General features: G+C 36.6%; 1 protein-coding gene and 1 pseudogene across 1 annotated transcript; both read left to right on the top strand.

Annotated features, from left to right (window-relative positions):
- The first annotated feature begins 894 nt into the window (after window positions 1-894).
- On the top strand, window positions 895-988 carry LOC147510002 (small nucleolar RNA R71; annotated as a pseudogene).
- An 8,779-nt stretch (window positions 989-9,767) lies between these two features.
- LOC147510001 (uncharacterized) lies at window positions 9,768-10,424 on the top strand. The gene has a single exon (XM_086597981.1). It carries the CDS (start codon window positions 9,768-9,770, stop codon window positions 10,422-10,424), a length of 657 nt encoding a protein of 218 aa, XP_086454107.1.
- Window positions 10,425-24,166: the final 13,742 nt, after the last annotated feature.

Here is a 24,166-nt window from a genome sequence, read left to right as displayed (position 1 = left end):
TTTTCATTACTAGTATTACCGATTACCTCAAAGGCTGCGTTTGTTGTTTTAGGATTAGGTATCGCGTGACCTGGAAAGACACCTTTGGGTTGGGCTATATTTTAGCCTAACTGTTGGCTTAAATTATTAACGGATTGTAGAATCTGTTGGTTAGATTGAGCCATGGTTTGAAAGAGTTGTTGGCTCACCTGTATGAAGGCGTCAAGACGATCCGGTTGTTTGGGTGTAGTGGTCACGGGTGGTGTGACTGGAAATATCTCGCGTTGATTATTTATGGGCGGATTGTGATAGGTATTATTTACCGGAACGATACCTCTATTAGCATTATAATTATTATAACTACCTTGACCTTGTGCTTGACCTTGTCAAGGTTGCGCTTGGTTGTTATAATTATTATAATTACCCTGACCCTGTCCTTGTCGTGGTGGAGCTTGGTTATAATTGTGCGTTGGCCTAACATATTGATTATTGTACCCTGGAGGTGTGACTTGTTGGTTATTTCTCCAACCGAAGTTGGGATTTTGTCTCCAAGGGGTGTTAGGTTCACTATTAATGGAACAAGCATGTTCATAGGATATAGGACAGTGGGAGTCGGGATGCTCAGGACTCCAACAGAAACTACATGGATTGGAATTTACATTCATGATGGGGATAGGCTTTTGTTGTACAGAAATGGCCTCTACCTTTTTAGTGAGTGATTCGATTAGAGTTTTAAGCTTGGGATCGTGTTTTATCTCAAAGATACCGGGCGGCCTTACCCCCCCGGTTGTTATTAGAAGAACTAAAAATTTATAAGCCTCCGGTGGATTTACTTAGGAAACTACCCCCCCAAAGACTTCTTTATGGTGGTGTAGAAGTCCTTTGAAAAGGCAAGAACTAACGTGTCTTTTCGTTAGGTTATGATGTGGACACTCTATAAGGAAATCGGTGAAACGATTCCAAGCCTCTGAAAATGATTCATGAGGATTTTGTCGAAAGAAATGAATCTTGGAAAGCATCTCATCCATCTTTAGGGGTGGGTAAAAATGCTCCATAAACAGCTGAACAAGTTTAGCCCACGAGTCCACAGAATTAGGCGCTTGGGCAGTTAACCAAGACGCCGCCTTATTGGCCAAAGTGAAGGGAAATACCCTGAGTTTAATTTGTTCAGCACCCACCGTAGGATGGTGGAATGTTGTAAGAACTTGTTCAATCCTACGCATGTGCTGATAAGGTTTTTCATGGTCTAAACCATGAAAAACGGGTAACAAATTAAAAATATTTGGGGGGATTCGGAAATCCCCCACTGGGTCTGCTAGAACGATGCAAGATTTGGGGTTATCGCTCAAGGCTTTATAAAAGTCAGAGAGAGGAGTCTCTCCTTCTTCGGGCATTATGTCAGGTAGAGTATGTGGAATAGTAGCTAGAGGTGCAATGAGTGGTATACTAGATAGGCGTGCTTGTTGACGTTGCCGTGTAATTACGTTAGGTGTTTTTGTTCGACCAGACCTTAATCTCATACAAGGCTAAGACCAAACTTAACTAAACACGACAACACTCCAAACAATCCTGATATACTAGTATAAACCTCTAACAAAATATGCGAGGTGTGGAATACTTGATTGCGTCCTTGCTTCGCTTATGATTAGCATCTTGTTTACGCGTGTTCAGTGTATATAACAAGTTAGAACACTGAAAAACTTGAAAAATAGAAGTTCGAAACAAACCTGTGGAAATCCGGAAAAATTCAGCTGAGGGCGTGGGCGCGCTCTCCTTGGGCGTAGGTGCGCTCAATGTAAATTTCGAGTTCCAGTGATTTGAGCGCGGTCGCGCTCGGTTTGGGCGCGGGTTGCGCTCCTTTTGGGCGCAAGTGCGCTCCGTGTATTTTTTCTGAGGAACTTTCAATTGCTAAAACGGACGACCACAGTTAGAATCAAACAAGGGTGGGTGGGTGAAATGGGACTTTAAGAAGAGTACTTATACTACAAAAACAATGCAAAAGTAAACTAAGATGGCAGCGGCGCCATTTGATAAATGTAAAAATGATAGTTTACCTACAAAATGAACGATAAAACTCAAAACGTAAGTAAAACTAAATGAGATTACGAGCCTAATTTATCAAAGATTGTTCTACTATCTATCTATTGAACAGATATAGTGGAGTAGATGATTCGTTCCACTCCTAGTTCTGTCACATAGTAATGTTCTCTAAGTATAAATAATTTTAACTAAAGTCTAATGAGAGATTTACGAATTATAAACTACGATGCAACTACCCACAAGATACGACTAATTAACTACGGAATGCTGCGATGATTGTATGATAAGGAATTAGGGGGGATTGATTCCACCTTAACTCAACTTAACTTACTAATGGCGAATCGTCGTAATCCGAATTGAACTGCTATGCAGAACAATTGGTTCTTCCTAATCCCTAATTACACATGACACTTCTACCAATTCATAACTAGCATGTGAACGATTAAACCTATTCTCATGATGAATTAATCGTTTCTAGAGTGGAATAGAAATTATGACGACTCTACGATAATCAGAATCAAGCTTTCATCAAGGCTTCTCAACCCCCTTTAATAGAGGTTTAGTCGAGAATCATTCCGCAATCATTTCCATATGAATCTAGACTAAACATAATATCAAGATTCCAACTTTACTAATTTAACAAACAATAATTGAAATCTAATTAATAATTAAGAAATGATATCAACAAGAATTTAAACTAGATCTATAAATGTAATGACAGAAAACGAATTGAATAACAATAAACTATTTTATTAATCTAATCAAATGAATAACAATACTTTTAAAGTTTTAATCTAAAACAAGAAATGAAAATGAACTAAACTTAATTAAAAAACAATTAAAAACTAGATCTAGAAGCTATTCTAATGGCTACTTTCTATCCTAAGGTACTAGATATCTTAAGAGTTAACTCTTCTTTGTTGATAAGGAGGAAATCAGATCCAAAATTGTGCATGGGCTTGGAGCCATGTTTTGGGCCGGAAAATCGGGCCCAAAACCCAATTTCTTCAGTCCAAAAATGGCTCTTCAGCTAGATTCGGCTTCAATAGACTTTTGTCCACTTTTGGTCCTCTGATTGGGCCTAGGCTTGGACCATTGGAAAGCTCTTTCCGAGCCAGTCGTTTTGACATAAGGTAGGCCCAAATCCGAGGTCTGAGTCCAAATATACGGTCTTCAGAAGTTCTGCTGACTTTGTGCACTATTTCTGCCCGCGCGGACTTTGACTTTTCACCTTTTGACCGGGCTTTACAAAGGCTTTGTCTTCTTGAATCTTGGCCTTTAATCACAGAACTCCTTAGCAACCAACCATTGCTCCTTTATATCATCAAAGTGGCACATTTCTGCACATAATTGACTTTGAAGCCTGGAACGCATAAAAACACGTAATCAGTATTAACTCTTAATTATTACTCACATAATTGGTCTAAAAGTATGATTATTAAGGGGTTAAAACTACAGTTTTGGGCTCTTATCATATAACAATTGGGTGTTTCTAATCCCTAATTGTTCATGGTAATCTCTACCAACTAACAACTAGCATGTGAAGCAATCAAACCCATTCTCATGGTGAACTAATTACTTTCTAGAATATAATAGATTTTTACAACCAATTTCTACGCTAACAACAATCAAGTTTCATCAAAGCTTCCTCAAACCCCTATAATGGAGGTTTTAACCTTGAATCATCATACTATCATTTCTAAAACAAGAACAATCAAAACAAGTCATTATTGAATAACTAATTAACTTTCTTAATCTAATTTATCAATAGTCTAAGATTCAAAATGGATTACAACTGAAATTCAAACTAATCTAGAACTAAAATTATGAATACTAATTATCAATTTAAAACAACTAAATCTATGAATGCAAGACTGAATTTGAAATTAAAGATTGAAATATAAACTAAATATTTTATTCTAAGATTCAAAACTTGTTCTAACAACTAATAGAATTGACAACTAATTAGATTAAACATATATAAACTAATTTAATAAATTAAAACTAAGTATTTGGATCATTCACTAATTCAAAGCTAACTAAAAAACTAATTGACTAAGTAAAAACTAAGTTTAAAACCCCCTTTTTTTTTTATCTAGATCTCACTATCCTTAAGAGCTAAGTCTTTGTTTGTTAAATGGAGACCAGATCCACAAAATCGTGCATGGGCTGAGGAGCCTATTTTGGGTAAGAAAATCGAGCCCAAAACCTAAGTACTTCAGTCTACAAAGGGCTTTTCAGCTGGATTTGACTTCAACAACCTTTTTGTTCACTTTTACTCCTTCGATTGGGTCAAGGCAGGGACCATTGGAAAGATCATTCCAAGTCGGTGGTTTTGACATAAGGTAGGCCCAATTCGTGGTCTGAGTCCAAAGATACGACCTTCGGAAGTTCTACTGATTTTTAGGTGTTGTTTCTGCCCGCGTTGACTTTGACTTTTCAGCTTTGACCGAACTTTAAAAAGGCTTTTTCTCCTTGAATCTTGGCCTTTTATCATAGAACTTCTTAGCAACCAACCCTTGCTATTTTATCTCACAAAAGGGGTGCATTTATGCACATATTCGACTCCAATGCCTGAAATGCATAAGAACACGATAACAGTACTAACTCTTACTTATTAATCACATAATTGGTCAAAAGCGATATTGTTAAAGGGGTTAAAATTACATTTTTGGGCTTTTATCATTCATCACTCAATTAATCATTCAGATGAGGTTTTTGGCTAGATTCTCACAGGATATGGAACTTAATTGTTCAAATATTGACTTCGGAAACTCACTGCTATATACAAACAATTGCTGATGCATACCATTTATGAAAATTTGAAGAAACTATAATACGTATATTAATCTAAGTATGAAGAATGAATCATTACTCTATTGCTATAATGAGACTTCTAAACTTTTTATTCATCATAGAAAAATGAAACAAGACTTTTTAATACTAAATGGAAAAATATTTTTTGTCTTTTTAGTTTTTTTTTTAGAAAGGAAGAAATATACTATTATATCTACTATATAGAAAATGCCTAGTTTTTGCAAAATGTTACTATACCACCCCCAAATAGAACTATGCTTTGTCCTCAAAGTCTGAAGAGATAAGAAAAGAGATTACCATAGAAACATGAGCAAAAACGGCGATACACCCATATTCTGTTCTTCATGATGAAAATACACGACCCCAAAATAAGTTTGGGGCATGGGTTGTTTGATATAGAATGAGAAATACATGGTTTATTATACTAGGGATATTTATTATATTATGAAATCTTTTTGGATTTTTGTATTTTTTTGAAAACATATATGGAATGCATAAAAGAAAAATGAAAAATTTTGGCATGATGTATTTGTTTTACCTTCTACTCATATACCAAATTCCACAAGAAAAGCTAAATAAAACAAGAAGATAATTTTAAGCATATAATTAAACTTATACTACATCATACACATAAGAAAGAAAAAGAGAAAAATAAATGTATCCAATTATATGGACACTAGGGAAATGCCTAGTCAGATCCATGCGTGACTCGTCTCGACATTGAGATGATCCTTCTCCTTGATGACGTCAGGTCCTAGCATGTCTATCACTATGCGAAAGCGCGTCTTTGATGCTTTGCAATGTTCTAGTGACACTGTGCTAAAAACGTGGCTGCTCCTGCTGGAAGGACCGCTGCTCCTCTCTGAGGGTGATCTGTTCTTCTATAATGTTCCCCTGAGTTTCCCTGAGTTGGTGGAGATACGAATGTAGAATCCTATGACCACCATAGAGGAAGTGAATTCCATCCATGGGCTGAGTGAACTGTCGAGTGGCATATTCAGCGAAGTAATCCACTTTCTTAATCGAGCATGCTTGATCAGCGGCTTTGGCTTCAGGTGGAAGCCATAACTTCTGGACGTAGTGGGCATATATAGGACATGTGGTAGCGTCCTTGACCTCCACTAAAGCATATGTGGCCTAGAACCCCCAGTGCTGCATGATCATGGTGACCAGCACTAGTAAAGGAGCGGTGGACTTCTTTGGTTTGTAGAGTTGCTTAAAGATAAAGGAGACAATGCAGAAGCTATTTTTCTGTTCTTGAAGAATCCATAAAAGATAAAATATCGCCTTACCTATATTCAAAGGCTTGGCTGAGCCTAGTAGGTTGTAGGCTATCCACTGAGATACTACCAACTAGTTCTTTCGTAGTGAACTCTGAAAAGCGCAGTGAGACTTGGGGTTTTCACCCCCTCGAGAAGTGCCTCTACCATCATCACGTCGATGGTCTTACCGTCTGGGGACTATTCCGTCTGAACATAAGCCTTTAGAGGAATCTCCAGAACTCCACTCACCACCTCCTTGGTGAGCTCCAGCGAGCGTCCATCATTGACAACCATGATGCGGTCATCCTCCCCTCTAAGCATGCAGTTATCAAATGAAAGAGTAAGAGAGGGAGAATACGGTGCACCTTCCAACAAAACCAAGGGTTCCCATCTTCTTCTTCTAATCTTAGCCTTGAAGTGCAGTTCAAATATATCAGAATTGAAAAGGTTTTGAAAATTTTACTCCAGCACAATTTTAAGAACTCGAGCCATTTAAAGTAAGGATTGGTAAAATTGAGGTTTTGAGTTGGAATGAGGGTTTAAATTGGAGCAGGCAATAAAAATTTGGAGTGGTGGTGTTTTGAGGTGAGGTCGAGGTCGCGAGTGTATGAGGGGCGGTCACGAGTTGGTGCGGGCGGCTAGAGTTGGGGTAAAAACAAATGATGGAAATAACTGTAAAGGAACTATAGGAAAACAAATAACAGAAGGAAAATTTAATTAATTTTTTTGGGTTTTTCATAAGTTCGACCAATTTTAAAAAGGTGGGTCATTTTAAGTAAGATCCCCAAGATTCGAAAGTTTTTGAAAATTTGAGTCAATCCCAACCAGATGGTTGGATTACTCTTTTAGACCGAGCATAATGCATTGGAGGATAACACGTGTAAACTTTATAAACAAAATTATTATGAGGTTGAAGACTAGGGCAAGTTGGTGTTTGGCAGTTCAAGTACCAACCGTCTCTCATAGCTCGTCTCTTACGTGCGTATGAACTCTAACCTAAACCAGGAATGATTTTTGCTATATTTGTCCATATCTTAAGCTGCAGTTCTCTAGGAAGTGCTTGCACACGATCATTGAAACTGATCCATCTAGTCATACTAGGTGGAGGGTTTTTGTTTGTTACAGAAGACGTTTTTGAAAAGTTTTTCGGAAAAGATAGGATTGAGAAGGGGAAAAGATTTTTAAGAAAGGAAAATTTTAAAAGTTTTGTACAAGTTTGAGTATTTTAATGTTAGATTCTCAAGACAAAATATAGAGGTGGAGGCAAAAGATAGAATTAAACAGAGGATAATATTACTTTGGGTTACTCTATTTGTTTAATTCTCATTTGGAGACTCTTCAATGGCGGGGATGAGAGAATTGTGAAGTCTTTGTAGAGCGATTTCAGAGCGATTTTTGAGAGTGTAAGGGCATAACCATCTTTGCATGTTTTTTTACTTGTTTTAGAAATATTTTTCCTCTTGTAGTTAAAAATTGAGGATAAGGTGTTGTCTGTGGAGGGAAAACTTTCCATTTCAAATGGGTTGACCGGCGGTTAACCCCAATCCCTTTGATATCTGGGCAATATGGAATCCATGGGAGAGCCTTCTGTAACAATTCTAGAACCCATTTTAACTAACGCTCCAATCTTTTGTCAGTGGGGCTTTATGAATGTTGGTGCAACCCAAAATCAGCATTCTTATCCTATGATGGTAGAGGAACCTACAACGAACAAAGTTGTGAGTGATGAGATGCGTGTCATGAAAAACCAAAAAAAGAAAAAAATCTTATGCTAGAGTAAATAAGATCACTTATGGGAGGGATGTCGATACCACAACTCTCCGAGTACCTGGAAGACAAGGTGAGTACCCCACTATTACAATAGAAGCTGAAGAAGTAGACAAAGGCCTAGACTTTTGCAAATTAGCGTTAGTGGGAAGATTGGACATGCCCAAACTCACTATGACTTTTGTCAACGAGAAAGTGAAACAACTGTGGAAACCTAGCCATGAATGGCAAGCAACACCCTTGGGTAAAGGGTACATTATGTTGATTCAGATTCACAGATGAGACGGACTACCAAAGAATCTATGGTCAGGGAACTTGGGTTTTTGATGACCAAGTCTTGCGATTGCATAAGTGGACTCCAAACTTCTCCACAAGAAAAGAAAATCATTATAATGCTTTAGTATGGCTTCGTTTCCCAGGATTGAGTTTGGAATATTGGGAAATCAAAACTTTGTTTTCTCTGGCAAGAGCTATTGGTAGACCAATCCGTACTGATGAAAACACTGCGAAGATAACTTTAGGGTACTATGCAAGTGTGCTGGTGGATTTGGATCTAAATGAAAAAATTCCTGACAAGATTTGGGTGGAGGTCGCAGGAAAAGATATCAAGTTTTGGCAGAATGTAGAACCTGGTCATCTGCCAAAACTTTGTAATCATTGCAAGAGAGTTGGGCACTTAGTTACTTAATGTCGGATACTCAAGGTAGATCTGAACACAAATAAGGAGAAGGAAAACATAAGCACAACTGATCAAGCCACAACTGGTTTGACTCAGAATCAGAAGAAACGAAATAGACGAAAGAAAAGGCAGGCTGAGAAGGCAAACACAATCACTGGGGATGCTAACCTAGACAAGGATACTCATCAGGAAAATAATGATAGTGCGCCAGTACCACCAACTGGGGCAATACCTGAGCCTACAGTGGAACACCATCAGGATGATAATGATGAAGGGGATGAATATGAGAGTGCAGATGAACCCGAAGCCTTACAAGAAGTGCAAGGTGAAACTGAGGACTTACAAATCGAGGCTGATTTAAGTGAAACTCCAACAGAGGTTCAAACAAAGACTCAAACAGATGGAGTTGTGCAGCAGCAAGAGCAAGAAAGGCATAGACCAATAGAACAAGTAGAAGTTAACCATGCAGTTGAAGTGTCTTATAATGGACTTCCATTACATACTACAATGCCACCACAATCTCCCAAGGATGGTAGGGGTGTTGAACAGGTATTAAAGGATAACTGGAGCCAACCTCTAGAACATGATCAGGTTATTGGGACTGTTACTGAAGCCAATCCCTCCAATATGCCAGCTAGTCCCTTACAGACATGTAACAATTTTACTTTATTGGAGACAGTGGAAGATGTTCCAATGGAGGCACAAAGTAAGATAATGCCAAAGGTAACTAGGAAGAATGGGAGGAAAGATGAAAAGAAAAGGAATACCGAACAGGTGGAAACTTCTGCAGCTCACCGGCCTGGGACTAGAGCTCAAGCTAAGGTGCATGGCAAATATCTCCCTATTTCCAAATGAGGACATTATTTTGGAACATTAGAGGAGTGATGAAGAATAAATCTAGAGATAGACTTGGAGAATTTATCATTTCTTATCATCCTGATCTTGTTTGTTTGGCTGAACCTTTAGTTAGACCACAAGTAACTATGTTGGACTCTTTTGGTATGAATTATTTTGAGAATACTTTGCTTCATAATGACTCTCATAATAGAATTGGAAACCTATTGGTCTTTTGGAAGAAAGGCATCTCTGCCTTAGTGGTTGCGGCTTCTGACCAACAATTAACTATTCTAGTTAATGGATGTGTTGTGTCCTTTGTACATGTAAATTGTTGGCTTGGCAATAGAATAGAGTTATGGAGACATCTGAGCGGGCTGAATCCCACTATGCCATGGCTGGTGATGGGTAACTTTAATGCTGTTTTGAGATATGATGAAAAGAAAGGCGGTAGACAGCCTAACAGACTCGCTATGCTGGAGTTTAATGACTTTGTCAATACAACAGACCTAATAGAAAGTAATTGGGAGGGAAATAAATACACATGGTGCAACAACCAAAGAGGTAATAAAAGGGTTATTTGTAGGTTGGATAGGGCTTTCTTTAATGAAGCTTGGAATCTCAAGTTTGCTGGGTGGAAATGTAAGGTAGGCTCACGACAAGCATCTGATCACTCTCCTTTGTTGGGCATGCACCATAATATTCCTAAGCCTAGGAATATCCCATTTAGGTTCAATAAGATGTGGCATTTACACCCCACTTTTTTGGAAATAATTAATGCAAGTTGGACGCAAGAATTTGAAGGCAGGCCTCTCCCTCCTATACTTAAGGTAATGAGAAAGCTCCAACGCCTTAAAATGGTTATAAAGAAATGGAATTTAGAGGTATTTGGCCACACAAATGCCTCCATTAGGAAAGCTGAAGATGAACTTCTTAGAATGCAACATCATGTTGATCTGGCAGTAGAGGATGAACTCCTCGTGGTAGAAGTGATACAGAAAGAATTTGAACTGGATACAGCTAGAGGAAACAGATCTTCCTACTGAGATAGAAAAGTAGAACCTGTTTTGAAGATGAGGGTGACAGAAACACTTCATATTTTCATAACATATGCAAGATTAGGTATGGAGCCTCCATGTTCACAGAATTGATGACGGAGAGTGGCACTATTCTAGAGGATCAAGAGCAGATTAAAGAGTATGTAACAAGCTATTATGCAAAGAAATACAAGGAGGTTCAGGTGTAAGAAGATCCAGAGCTATTGAGCATTATACCCAGGTTGATCAATGAGAAAGCAAATTATAGTATGACAAGGGTGCCTTCTTATGAGGAAATCTAGAAGACTATCTTCAGCATGAATATTGATAGTTCACCTGGACCCGATGGATTCCAAGGACACTTTTACTTCAAATGTTGGAATATTATACAAAAAGATGTGTGCCGGGGCTATGTCTTTTTTTCATCCAGGGGGTTTGAGGGATTGAACTTAAACTTTATTGCTTTGATCCCGAAGGATAAAAATGCCAAGAAACTCAATCAGTATAGACTCATATGCATGGGTAATTTTCTTTTTAAGATCATTACTAAACTTCTGTAGCTGCGGCTTAATGAGTTGGCTGATGATATTATTACACAGGAGAAAACTAGTTTTGTCCCTACAAGATGTTCTCAAACTAGCATCTCCATGGCATCTGAAATGATGAATGAGTTGAAAGAGGATCGGTTTGGTGGATCTCTAGCTATCAAGTTGGATATAAGTCAGGCATATGATACAATGAGTTAGAGCTTTCTTTTCCAAGTTATGCAGTGATTGGGATTTGTAGACACCTGGATTAAATGGATAAGGACAATTGTGAGCTTAACACAGATTTCAGTGCTAATTAATGGTAGACATGTGGATTTCTTTGGCATGAAGAGAGGACTCAAGCAAGGAGACCCTCTTTCTCCTTTATTATTTGCCTTGGTTGAAGACACATTGAGTAGAGCTTTGCATTTTCTCAGGGAAAAAAACCATCTCAAGCCACTAACTATCATTAAGAAAGTGGCAGCACCTAGCCATCTCATATTTGCAGATGATATTATTATATTTGCAAATGGCGAGATAAGAGGTATTAGAAAGCTCAACCATATCCTTCAAAGGTACCAAAAGGCAGCTGGACAACTCATTAGTCAAGCCAAAAGTAAAGTGTTCTTTAGTACCTTTACTCATCTCAAAAAATAGGATGTATTGATGGAACTGAGTATAGTTGAAGGCTATCTGCTGGAGAAGTATTTGGGGGTCAGTTTACACCAAGGTAGAGTTACCAGGGCATGTGTAACACCAATATTAGACAAGATTAAGAAGAAAATCACAGGGTGGAAGGGAAAGAGGTTGTCTTTTCAAGGGAGAATCACTCTGATAAAATCTGTTCTTTGTAGCATATCAATCTACAACATGTCCATATACAAATGGCCAATATCTATGGTCAAAGAAACTGAGACTATTATGAAGAATTTTCTATGGTCGGGAGATCCTAATATAAGAAAAGGTGTGACTGTAAGCTAGGATAGAGTGTGCAAGCCTACTTGTGAGGTGGACTTGGGATTAGAAGGCTCAAACATGTGAACACTGCTGTTTTGATGAAAATGGCTTGGGAAATTCTAAATGGTGAAACTGTTTTTGCTTTGTTCATGAAAGCAAAATATTTTAACTCAAATGGAGAGATTATTAAATCATGCAAGCCAACCTCTATATGGCCTAGGATCATGAAAGCTATAGAGGAAGTTACACACAGAACTCAATGGGTGATAGCCAATGGGGAAAAGGCAGACATCTAGAGGGATAACTGGTTAGGGACTCAATCTCGAAAACACATGCTCAATGTCAGCTCAATAGATTTGAAGAGATGTAGAGCTCGGGTATGTGACCTGCTTGAATGGGATAGTTGGTGTATTCCTGATGTGCTGCAAAATGTCATGCAACGGGCCCAAAAAAGCATATCATATGTCCTTAAGTGTAGCTCCTTCGAAGACTATGTTATCTAGTGCCCTGATCTGAAGGTCAACTTCTCGACTAGGTCAGCATATGAAGAAATTAGAAAGAGAAAGTCGGTGGTTGAATGGATGAAAAATATATGGAGGAGTTTGATCCACCCTCAGGTATCAGCTTTGGCATGGAAGATCATACAAAGAGGAGTGCCAACTGATGAGAGAGTATGAAAGACAGGCATTTATCTATCCTCTTGCTGTAGATTGTGTGAAAATGATGTTGAATCCAACCATCATCTGTATTGGCAGTGTGAGTTCACTTAGAAGCTTTGGAGATGGATAACACATATTTTTAACATCACCAATGACATTAATAGCTTCCAAGACATAATGAAGATCAACAAGAATTGGAGCCCCCTGATATGAGATATGTGGAAATCGTGTGTTGTCTCATGCCTGGTGAGCATTTGGAAGGAAATGAATAAGGTGTACTTTGATAACAGAAAGCTCAAGCTCTGGGAGTGCAAGTACTACGTGAGATTGCAGCTCAAGATCACGGGTAAACTCTCGAAGGATCACTGTTACAACAACCCATCAGAGTTTGACATTCTCAAATTCTGGAATATTAGTACAAGACTGAAAAAAGTGCCGCAGGTTAAACAATGTACATGGATACCACCTAAACCTGACATAGTGAAGCTTAACACTGATGGTTCAGCAATGGGAAATCCTGGACCTTCTGGGATTGGCATATCTTTTCGAAGGAATATGGGTCAATTCCTGCTCACACTGAGCATGAATATTAGGTTGGGTGACAACTATAGAGCAGAGTGTATAACTATCCTTATCGGAGTTGAGACTGCAATTACTAAAGGATGGCTGAATTTGTGGATTGAAACTGACTCCGACGCAGCTACACGAGCCTTTGAAACTACGAATGTCCCATGGATGATGCAACCACGGTGGTTAACATGTATAGAGAGGTTGACTAGATGGAAAATCTCTACTATATGGAGGGAAGACAATACCACCGTGGACTTGTTGGCTAAATGAGAAATAACATTAGCTGAAGGCGAAGTGAGCACCACGATTGGGTGACCAAACTGGCTGCATAAATGGGAGGCTCCATTTCAAAGCTTTTATAAATTTTTTGTGAGAATTTGCTTTAGCATACTTGTTTAGAATTACAAGCATGTTTTGAATAGTCATGAAATAGGGGGACAACATGTTGCCCACCCTATACCAAAATCTTTTTGTAATCCATTAAAGTTTTAATATATTCAAACTTACCAAGCCAAATAAAAATGGAGACACCCGTCTATTTTTTTTAAGTTGGTTTTATCTCTAACCATATAGAGGTTTTGTCAAGAAGATAAAAGTATACGTTAGTCCGGGGCATATAACTTTCATTTTTATATCCTTCGGTTTTGAAAACTATGGAAAGATATTTTAAGAAACTCGTACTCAAAAGTTGTGATTCTAGGTACTACTATTGAAAACAAACCATAACAAATAATCTTAGGCAACTTTCGTGTCGGCTCTGTGGAGAACCCAATATAGACAGACAGAGCTTCAGCTATGCGAGTTGGGGGATTTACTGTGCAAGACATGGAATCTCCTAACCCGGGAGAATAGCTCGGTGATATAGGCGACCTTTAGTAAGGAAAGCTGATCTCAAACCGCCCCTAGATTGTGTTGTTTTAGGGGTTGGTCTGTGTAAAATCTATTGCCCATTTTGAAAAATCACTTAACTATTGATGTATCGAGAATCTTATCATTAATAGAACAAATAAAACAAACAATTTTATTAAAGAAAGAAAAACATTTGTTTTTGTCTTTTTGGTTTTTATGTTCCTAAATTACAATGACAGAAAAATAAAAACTATAAAACTACTAAAAAAAATCACTATGATGAAAGTGATCCTCCCAATAGAAGGTGCTTGAAATTAAGTGATTCTAATTGTGAACCATCCCATGGTTTGGCCTCCCTAAATCTTTCACCTGTTGTTTTGCAAGTAAGCAAATCTAATGAAGAGGACCAGCTCTATTTTTTGATAATCTAGTCTCTCCTCTCCTACTCTCTAGTTAGCCCTAGTTAAAGCCATTCCAACCAGAGAGAAAGACAAAGCTCGAAACAATTAGAAATCACCCATAGAAAGAAAAAAAAAATTCGAAATCAAGGGCTTCAGCTGCTAACCATCCCACGGTATGGCATGCCTATGGAAGACAAGACATGCTAAACAACCATGAGAGACAACCGTAAGACACCTTCACTCAATCCCTATTGCCCTCTGTTTTGTTTCACATCTCTTTTTTATAGAGGAAAGACTACTCAGTGTCAAAGGTGAGATTGAAAGAAAAATGTTTATGTAAAAATAGAAAACAGGGAAATGAAAATAAAGACATGAATTGTAAATGAAAGGAATAGAAAAGTTATTATAAAAATAAGTGTAAAATAAAGAAAAGAAAATTTGTATACTGCTCCATAGGGGTACATTAATCAAACAACGAGTAAAAGTGCGAACATAGAATGCGCAAGATATAATGTGGGCTCAAGGCTTTGGCACTTACAACCACACTCTCTAAGTGGAGAGGTCCGGTTACCTTATTGATGTATCCCCTTAAAGCAAAAGATGAAATGGAATGGGAAAGGAATACATCGGAAAAGAGAATTCAATCCTCGTAGATGGGATCTTGGAGAAGGGTTTCTTCGACATCCATAGATAGTAACTCATGAAAATGTTTACCTAGCAAAAAAAAGTCATGAAAATGTTTGAGGCACTCACCATTTACTTGAAATGTGTTGTTATCCTTATGGTTTTTTAAAGTAATAACCCCATAAGGGGTGACTTTAGTTATTTTTTAAAGGACTAGTCCATAGAGTATTCAGTTTTCCTGGAAAAAGATGTAATATAGAGTTATATAGCAAAACTTTTTGACCAACTTCGAAATGTTTTCGTAAAATATGCTTGTCACGAATCATTTTCATGTTAGTTTTGTAATCTTTTGAAAGGTCATAAGCATCATTTCGAATCTCTTCGAGCTCGTTTATTTGTAGTTTACACTTTTCACCTTCCGCATTGATCAATCCCCAATTGTGCATTTTATTACCTTTACAATATTTCATATATGCCCTTCTTATGCTTAATGAACAGTCAACTTATAGTTTTTGCTACTGTTTGCAGGATACAGGTCATTTAAGACACATATTCCTAATATGTGCAGTTTAGCACAAAAAGGATGGCTATTTACGCTGCTTGGGAAGATTCCAATTTTGGAGTAAAGTTACCGAAAAGTCAATGTCAAAAGTCAAGGTCAAAAGTCAAGTCAATTGTCAAAGTCAAAGACTCAAGGACTCAAAGTTGAAAGCTACAGACTCAGGGACTTAAAGCTAAAATCAAGACTTTTAATATGTGGGCTTAGGTCAAAAGCCCATAAGCTTGTTTCTAGAAGGAAGGGTATAATTGTAAATGATGTCCTATATAAACCAAAGAGATGTAGAGAATTTCTTATCTAAATTTTAGGGTCCAAACCATTTGGTTTGTTAGGAGTATAAACCCTATATCTAAATCTTTGGCCATTAGGAGTAGATTAAATGTTTTTAAATTAAATTGTTATTTACTTATTTTCCATTTTCATGTTCTTTAAGCTTTAGTGTAAACCAAGTTTTCTTAATCATTTCAATACAAGTTTCTTAATCATTTCAATACAAGTTTAAGATTGAGAGTAATTCCAAATAGCCAAAAGAAACTAGGAGAGAAGACTTACAAAGTTTAGTGTTTCATCCATCAAAAATCTTCCTCTAAACAAAGAATCTAAGATGAACAACAAAACCCTTTCCACCACTACCAATACATATTCTTCATGCATCGAGATTATAATTAAGGGTTTTTATTGCCCATAGGGCACAATGCTCTAATTCAACTGGCAGGTGACAAGGTTTTCCAAAGACAAGCTTATAGGGGGACATCCCTATAGGTGTTTTAAAAGTGGTTATGTATGCCCATAGTGCATCGTTCAGATGGAGAGACCAGTCTTTATTATTTGGATTAAATATTTTCTCCAAGATTCGTTTAATCTCTCGATTAGAAACTTATAATTGACCACTTGTTTGAGGATTGTATGGAGTTGCAACATTGTGGGTTACTAAAGTTTTAGATAGTGGTGATAACTTCAAAAGATTTTGTTTAAGAAGTGAGGTTCATCCTAAATTGTTTAGAGTTTGAGTGTGGGTGTTGTGAAGAAGAAAAGTAGACTCTTGTATAGATTAGATTGGTTTTAAGCTAATGAAAACATGAAAGCTTTAGTTGTTGATATTGAAATGACTTGAAAACATTAAAAGAAAGATTGCTTGAAGATTGAAATAAGAACAAGTAAAATAACAAGTTTTGATTGAAAGGAAATAAAACAAACAATAAAGTAAAAACTTGAATTGAAAAACTAGACAAGAAATTAAACAAACCAAATGGTTTGGATTCTAAGACAATGGATGGTTTCTCTCTCCCTTACTTTTGGGTTATATACCCCTACTTTTGCCTTTTACAGATTTTCCCTTCTCCATTACAAATTAGACACCTCACACTTCACTTTTGCTTTTTGATTTCTTTTTTACCAAGGTAGGTTTTGGGAGAATGTCATATTTTGAGATAAAGGCCTCCATCTCTGGCCTTCTAAATTGAGGGCTTTGACTTTTGACCTTGACCTTTGACTTTAACCGTTGACTTTGATAGTTGACTTTGACTTTTTCAACACTTTTCCATTGTAGCTTATGGTCTTCATAATAAGCGTGATTAAGGTTCCTTTTGGTGTTAAGACATAGCTTTTATGATAAGTAGTCTGAAATACTCCATAACCTGAAAAAGGTAATAAAAGCTATGAGTTGTCTTTTCGTTAAGCGTAAGAAGGATAGTAATGTAGCAATATACGGGTAATAAAATGCATATTTGGGAGTTGATCACTGCCCCCAAATAGCATCTTGCTTGTCCTTAAGCAAGGATGAGAGAAAAAACTAAGCTCACAAATGAGTGATTTACTATAAGTTATACTAATCTCATTTTGCAGAGTGCAATTGCATTGACTATATGTAACAAGGCCTTAAACCACTAGGAATTTCCTAGTGGACGAGCTTTAATCCTTGTGAGAGTTTTCCAGTGAAGGTACTCACAAACTTCTTCTCTTTAGTACAAAGGGTCATAGTTTGTTTCCTTATTTATTCTCAGAAGTTCATACATCTCATTAGCGGTGAATAAGGACAAGCTCCTTTGAACTTAGAATAACATATATACAGTAATTTAATCATCTAAAGATAAATGCGCAAAACATGAGCAATGAAATGTAAAAGCAGAGTCGTTTCTGAGGCTTTTGGAGAGCTTCCTTAAGGTGGGTTCTCACAGGGGTGTGTTGCAATCACAACTCTCTGATAGATTAACTTAAGGTTCATTCTCTCAATTACAGTGGGCACTTATATTCCTCGCATACTCAAATGACGTCCAAAGAAATTGGGGTCAATTGATCACGCTTGCCACTTACTATCACACCATCTTATTCCTAATCGAGCTAGAGGTATTTTATTAGGAGTTACGGGGCTAGGGTGATTGTATAGAAAGAAAAAAGAAAGGAAAAACAAAATATGATAAGTCGAGAAACTGGGACTTCATGATATACTTGTAACCAGAGAAGAACCTCGTTTTGTTCTTTTACTTCCAAATTGTGATACATTTTTTTAGCCCTTTGGCTTTATGACTCCATATGATTTTGACTTTTGGGAGTTCTAACTTTGCTTTTGTTTGTTTGTTTGTTTGTTTGTTTGTTTGTTTTTGTTTTTTTTGTTTTTGTGTTTTTTTTCTTGATATCATCTCCTTTTGATTTTGAACTTTTGGGAGATTCAATTTTTTTGACTCATTTGATTTTTTTGGAGTTTTGGTTTTTGATGGGTCTTTCTTTTCTTCTCTTTCTTTTCTTTTATTTTTGAAGAAAATAACTATTCTGTTTTTGTACAAGGTCTTCTCTTCTTTTTTTTCTGATATCCATCCAGTTCTTAACACATCAGCTGGGTAAGCTTTTTATTGTGTGTTGTAACGGGTTAGGAATTTTTTGTGAAGAATAAAAAAGCTTTTAGAAAGGGTGAAGGCTCAAGAGGGGTAACTAAAGGAAAACTTTTTTTTTTGGGTTTTAACGTTTATTTGACTATATCGATCCAAAATGGGCCTAAATTCTTTCTTAGGATATAGCGTGGTGATCATGCAAGTGGACGTGTGGTCTTTCTATCTAGACATCCTTTGTGTCATCACTTAATTAATCATTCAAATGAGGCTTTTGGCTAGATTCTCACAGGATATGGAACTTAATTGTTCTAACATTGGCTTCGGAGACTCACTATTATATACAAGTAAATGCTGATGCATGCCATTTATGAAAATATGCAGAAACTATTGTACGTATATTTATCTAAGTATGAAGAACAAGTCCTTACTCTATTGCTATAATGAGACTTCTAAACTTTTTATTCATCCTAGAAAAAGGAAACAAGATTTTTTAATATACTACACGGAAAAATATTTTTGGTCTTTTTCGATAAAGTTTTAGAAAGGAAGAAATATACTATTATATCTACTATATAGAAAATGCCTAGTTTTTGTAAAATGTTACTATACCACCCCCAAATAGAACTATGCTTTGTCCTCAAAGTATGAAGAGATAAGGAAAGAGATTACCATAGAAATATGAGCAAAAATAGCAATACACTTGTATTATGTTCTTCATGATGAATATACGCTATCCCCAAATAAGTTTGGGGCGTGGGTTGTTTGATATAGAACGAGAAATACATGGTTTATTATACTAGGGATATTTATTATACTAAAAAAATCTTTTTGGGTTTTTGTATTTTGAAAACATATGAAATGCAGACAATCTAACATGCATGCATGATTATTATTACACTAAAAAGTTCGAAACATAAAGTATGTAAACAACTATCTATACAGACACATATGAAATGTATGTGTGTGTGGTTTTTTTTTGAATAGTAAATGTTTTTCTCAATATAAAGGTATCTCTAACCATATAGAGATTTTAACAAGAAGATAAAATTATACGTTGATCCGGTATCATTTTGGTTACTTCGGGGCATATAATTTTCATTTTACATCCTCTAGTTTTGAAAACTATGGAGAGATATTTTAAAGAGATTCGTACTCAAAAGTAGTGATTGAAAAGAAATCGTAACAGGTATCTTAGGCAACTTTCGTGTCAGCTTTTTACTGAACCCAATCTAGTCAGATTGTGGCTTCAGTTATGTGTATTGGAGGGTTTACTACGCAAGATATAATGGAAGGGTTTAGCTGATTGGACACTAGTGGGTGGTGAAACTAGATCTCTTTGGTGGATTTTGGTAGATCTGGTTAAAATGGGATGGGAACCAATGCTCTGTTCTGATTGTTGTAGGTACACTGTCCTTGTCTGAATGTATTTGATGGTTGATGTGATGATATGTTGGTGAGCAAGGGACAATTGGTATCTATATGGTTTAAGCTGAGACAGAAAGTGCATGATGATATGGGTGACCCTTATTAACACATAACTGATCCTCAAACCGCCCTTAGAAGAATGGAGATTACATACTTCTAAAGGTTGGTCTATGTGGAATCCATTGCCCATTTTGTTTGTTTGAAAAAATCACATAACTATTGATGTATCAAAAACCTTGCATAATAAGAATAGAGAAAAATAACTATTTCAAAAAAGAAATGTAAAATAAAGAAAAAGAAAATTGTATACTCGCTCCACAAGTTCACACTTACTCAAACGATGAGTAAAAAGTGTTTTACAAAGAATATGCGAGATATACATGGACTAAGGCTCCGGCACTTGCAACCACACTCTCCAAGAGGAAGGCCCGATTACCTTAATGATGCACTCCCATGGAATGCATCGAGAAAACATAACATGAATTTTTTATAGTCATATATGTAAGACTATATGTGGGGTTGTTTTAAGTCGGATTCCCCAAGACTATGCATAAGATGGATGATATGTTTGTTAACTATATACTAATAATCTAAACAGTTGGGGATCTTTATAGAAAAACATATGAAAGCATAAACCCCCAAACAGAATGAGATTATGCATGAGTGTAATATGTAGAATGATAAGATGATGTTTGTGTAACACATCATGGAATTTATGCAATAACTCGTCATAGTTGAATTATCCAAAAGAGTGAGAGGTTGGTAGTAGATGTCCTTCATGAGGCTCAGATGATGGGGAATAGGACACACCAGGTTTCTCAACTTTGAGATCATTCATAATTTTCTAAATCTTCCTAGTAAAGAGACTTTGCCCAATATACAAACACAAGAGTCCATCATTGAAATGGTTTCTTTGAAATGGTTTCTGGGTGCCGTCCTCAGAAATAGGTGGAATTTTTATGAATGGAGGTTGGATTTCAAGCGGTGTTAAATTGGGATGGTGATGGTTGGGTGGTGGTTTTTCACATGATCTTAAGGGCTCAAAGACTTCTTCATTTAGTTTTGGCGCTTCCACAAGATTGTGGTTTATATCTGCAATAGTAAGGATGTCACAAATTTGTTCCATCAATAAGTCTTTAACGGCCAAACTAAATTGGAATCCACTTTCCATTATAGATTTTACTCCCTCTTTTTCAAGCACTTCAATTTCTTTGTCCTCACTGCCTAGATCTTCATAAATTTTTTCAATGCCATTTTCCAAATGTGTCGAGTCTAATACATGTTCTTGAGTTTTTTCTACCGAAGTTTTCTCATTTATGGGTGATGATGCGTTAAGACAAGTGAGAGAAACTGTGACTTCGGACATATAGTCATTGTCATAAAATCTGGAATTCTCACGATAGTCAGGTGGATGGTGATGAAATTTTAATTGGTCATTAATATCAGGATGGGCTTTAACAATGGGCTTTGTTATAGTAACACCTTGTTTCTCTTGTTGGTTGGGTTCTGGACTGGTGGGAAGAATATTAGTCTCAGATGTGGCATCTTTTGGATCGAATTGAAGACAATATAAGGTAGTTGCTATTTGTTGAGTTAGTATTGTTTGCTTGGCCATTTCCTGGTAGAGTTGGTCTGTGATAGATGGTAGAGTGGGATATAAATTTGATATGGATGGTAATGGGCTTTGGGTGAAATCGCAATCTAACTGACCATATGGATAGATGAATGGTGGTTGACTATTTATGATGGAACTCCATGAATTATCGGCATGACTGGAAAACTCTTGAGTGTATGGAATATTAGGGAAGTTTGAAAATTAAGGTTCATAATAGTAGGGATTTCTCATAGTAGACTCGAATTCAGTATATGATGGACAATGAGATAACCAGCAGTGGTAAGGACTACCGCAAAAAGAACAAGGTTCTGAGTTTACATTGTAATTCCATGACGGTTGCGATGCATATTGATTAGACATGAATGCTCAATCAATAATGATGCACAAATAGTAGAAATTCATTTTTTTGGCATTTTGAAAACTTTGCTTTGGTCTATAATTTATTATGCCCTGTTCAGAGGAACAATTGGGCGCGAGACTAGGATGGCTCTACTGCACGTCTTAGAAGAGTACGTAGTCACTTCACCAAGTGGTGTGTTACCAAGAATCTCACTCACGATGAATCTGGGGGGAGGGGAGTGAGGAAGGTAGTTGGTCCACTGGAATCTGGTAATTGATTACTCTAAATCCTCATGGCTATATTTTTTTTCTTTTCTGGAGGAGCGTGACAATTTTGGGCTCTAGTTGATTGATTTTAATTCATTTTTTTTGGTCTAGGGCTTCAAGAATAAAGCAATGTCCAATTTACCTACATTGGATAATGACTTCCTAATGGTTGTTATGTGGCTCGAGTTCAGCCTTATGCGTGAATGTAAATTGTAGTGCAAAAAGTAAATTTCAAACAATCATGTAAGTATGCTTGAACACACAAGTTATCGTCTTACTTAGGCTTCGAGGAGGTCTATAATTTACCTCTCAAGCCATGCTTACATGCCGCTTGAGGAGAAGGCGACATCGGTTGGCGCATGATCTGAGAATCAGACCAAACCTTTTGAGTTTTAGCCTGGTTTAAGTTACAATAAAGGACCACTTAAAAGGCCCACAAATTGGGTTTTTGATAATTTATACAACTTTGCCTTCAAGGGACCAAACTTAAAACTAAACTAATATTATGCTAATCTAATAGATTAACTAGTTTTATATTAATAACCTAGATTAACTAGAGTCAAATGGACTTAGAGTGTTGATTACCAAGTTGATTCATAGTATGTGAGCTATAATCCACAACTTGGCTCACACACTTGAACTTCCCAAGGCAATTAAAACTTTAATCCCTTGATAAGTATATAACTTAAACCAAGTTTAACTCATGTTCATCATAAGGAATCAATCAAAAAACTAATTTTTCATAATTTTTTTTCGTTTTTTTTTTATCTCTAACTATTACAAACAAGTTCCACTGACTTCTCCTACTCTATTACAAAATTCATGCTCAGAGTATAACTATTCATTCAAAACCAACTGAGCTACCAAAAAAATGGACCCACGTCTCTAGAGGTGACTAGGCGGTCGCCCGCCGACACCGGTGAAGATCGGTCATCTTTTGGCTATGTCTTCAGCTCCTCTTCAGCTTTGTTGTCTCGCAACCTAATTTGTAAGAAAGTAGATCAGTATTGAAAAACAATAAAATAAAATGACAAAAAATTGAAAAAAATTGAAATGGAAAAATGAGAATGATGCTCCCTTCTTAGATTCTTAACCAAGCACTCTCACTCCTTCAATCCATGACGGCGACACCATTTGAAGCTTTAGATAGTGGTAGTAACTTCAAAAGAGTTTGTTTTAGAAGTAAGGTTCATCCTAAATTGTTTAGATTTTGAGTGTAGGAGTTGTGAAGAAGAAATGTAGACACTTGTATAGATTAGATTGATTTTAAGCTAATGAAAACATGAAAGATTTAGTTGTTGATATTGTAATGACTTGAAAACGTTGAAAGAAAGATTGCTTGAAGATTGAAATAAGAACAAGTAAAATAACAAGTTTTGATTGAAAGGAAATAAAACAAGTAATAAAGTAAAAACTTGAATTCAAAAACTAGACAAGAAATTAAATAAACCAAATGGTTTGGATCCTAAGACAATGGATGGTTTCTCTCTCCTTTACTTTTGGGTTAAATATCCTTACTTTTGGCTTTTATAGATTTGCCTTTCTCCATTACAAATTAGACACCTCACACTTCACTTTTGCTTTTGCCTTTTGATTTCTTCTTGACCAAGGTAGGTTTTGAGAGAATGTCATATTTTGAGATAAGGGCCTCCATCTCTGGTCTTCTGAATTGAGGGCTTTGACCATTGACTATGACTTTTTCAGCACTTTTCTATAGCAGCTTCTGGTCTTCATAATAAGCGTGATTAAGGCTCCTTTTGGTGTTAAGACTCAACTTTTATGATAAGTGGTCTGAAATACTCTATAACCTAAAAAAACAATAAAAACTATGAGTTGTCTTTTCGTTAAGCGTAAGAAGAGTTGTAATGCTGTAATATACTGGTAATAAAACACACATTTGGGAGCTTATCAATTACTCCATAATTTTTCATGATATGTTCAAAATCTAGGTTGCAAAAATGTGATCCATCATCACTGATGATGGCTTTTGGAACACCAAATCTTGAAAAAATGTTTTCTTTTATAAACCCGATGACTATTTTGTTATCATTGTTACAACATGGTATGGCCTCAATCCATTTAGATACATAGTCTACGGCTACTAGGATATAGATGAAACCATTAAAAGTTG

This window comes from Coptis chinensis, chromosome 3, assembly GCF_015680905.1.
Source record: "Coptis chinensis isolate HL-2020 chromosome 3, ASM1568090v1, whole genome shotgun sequence".
NCBI lineage: Eukaryota > Viridiplantae > Streptophyta > Magnoliopsida > Ranunculales > Ranunculaceae > Coptis > Coptis chinensis.
Note: the sequence above shows the minus strand (reverse complement) of the source record. Positions and strands in the feature narration are given on the sequence as shown.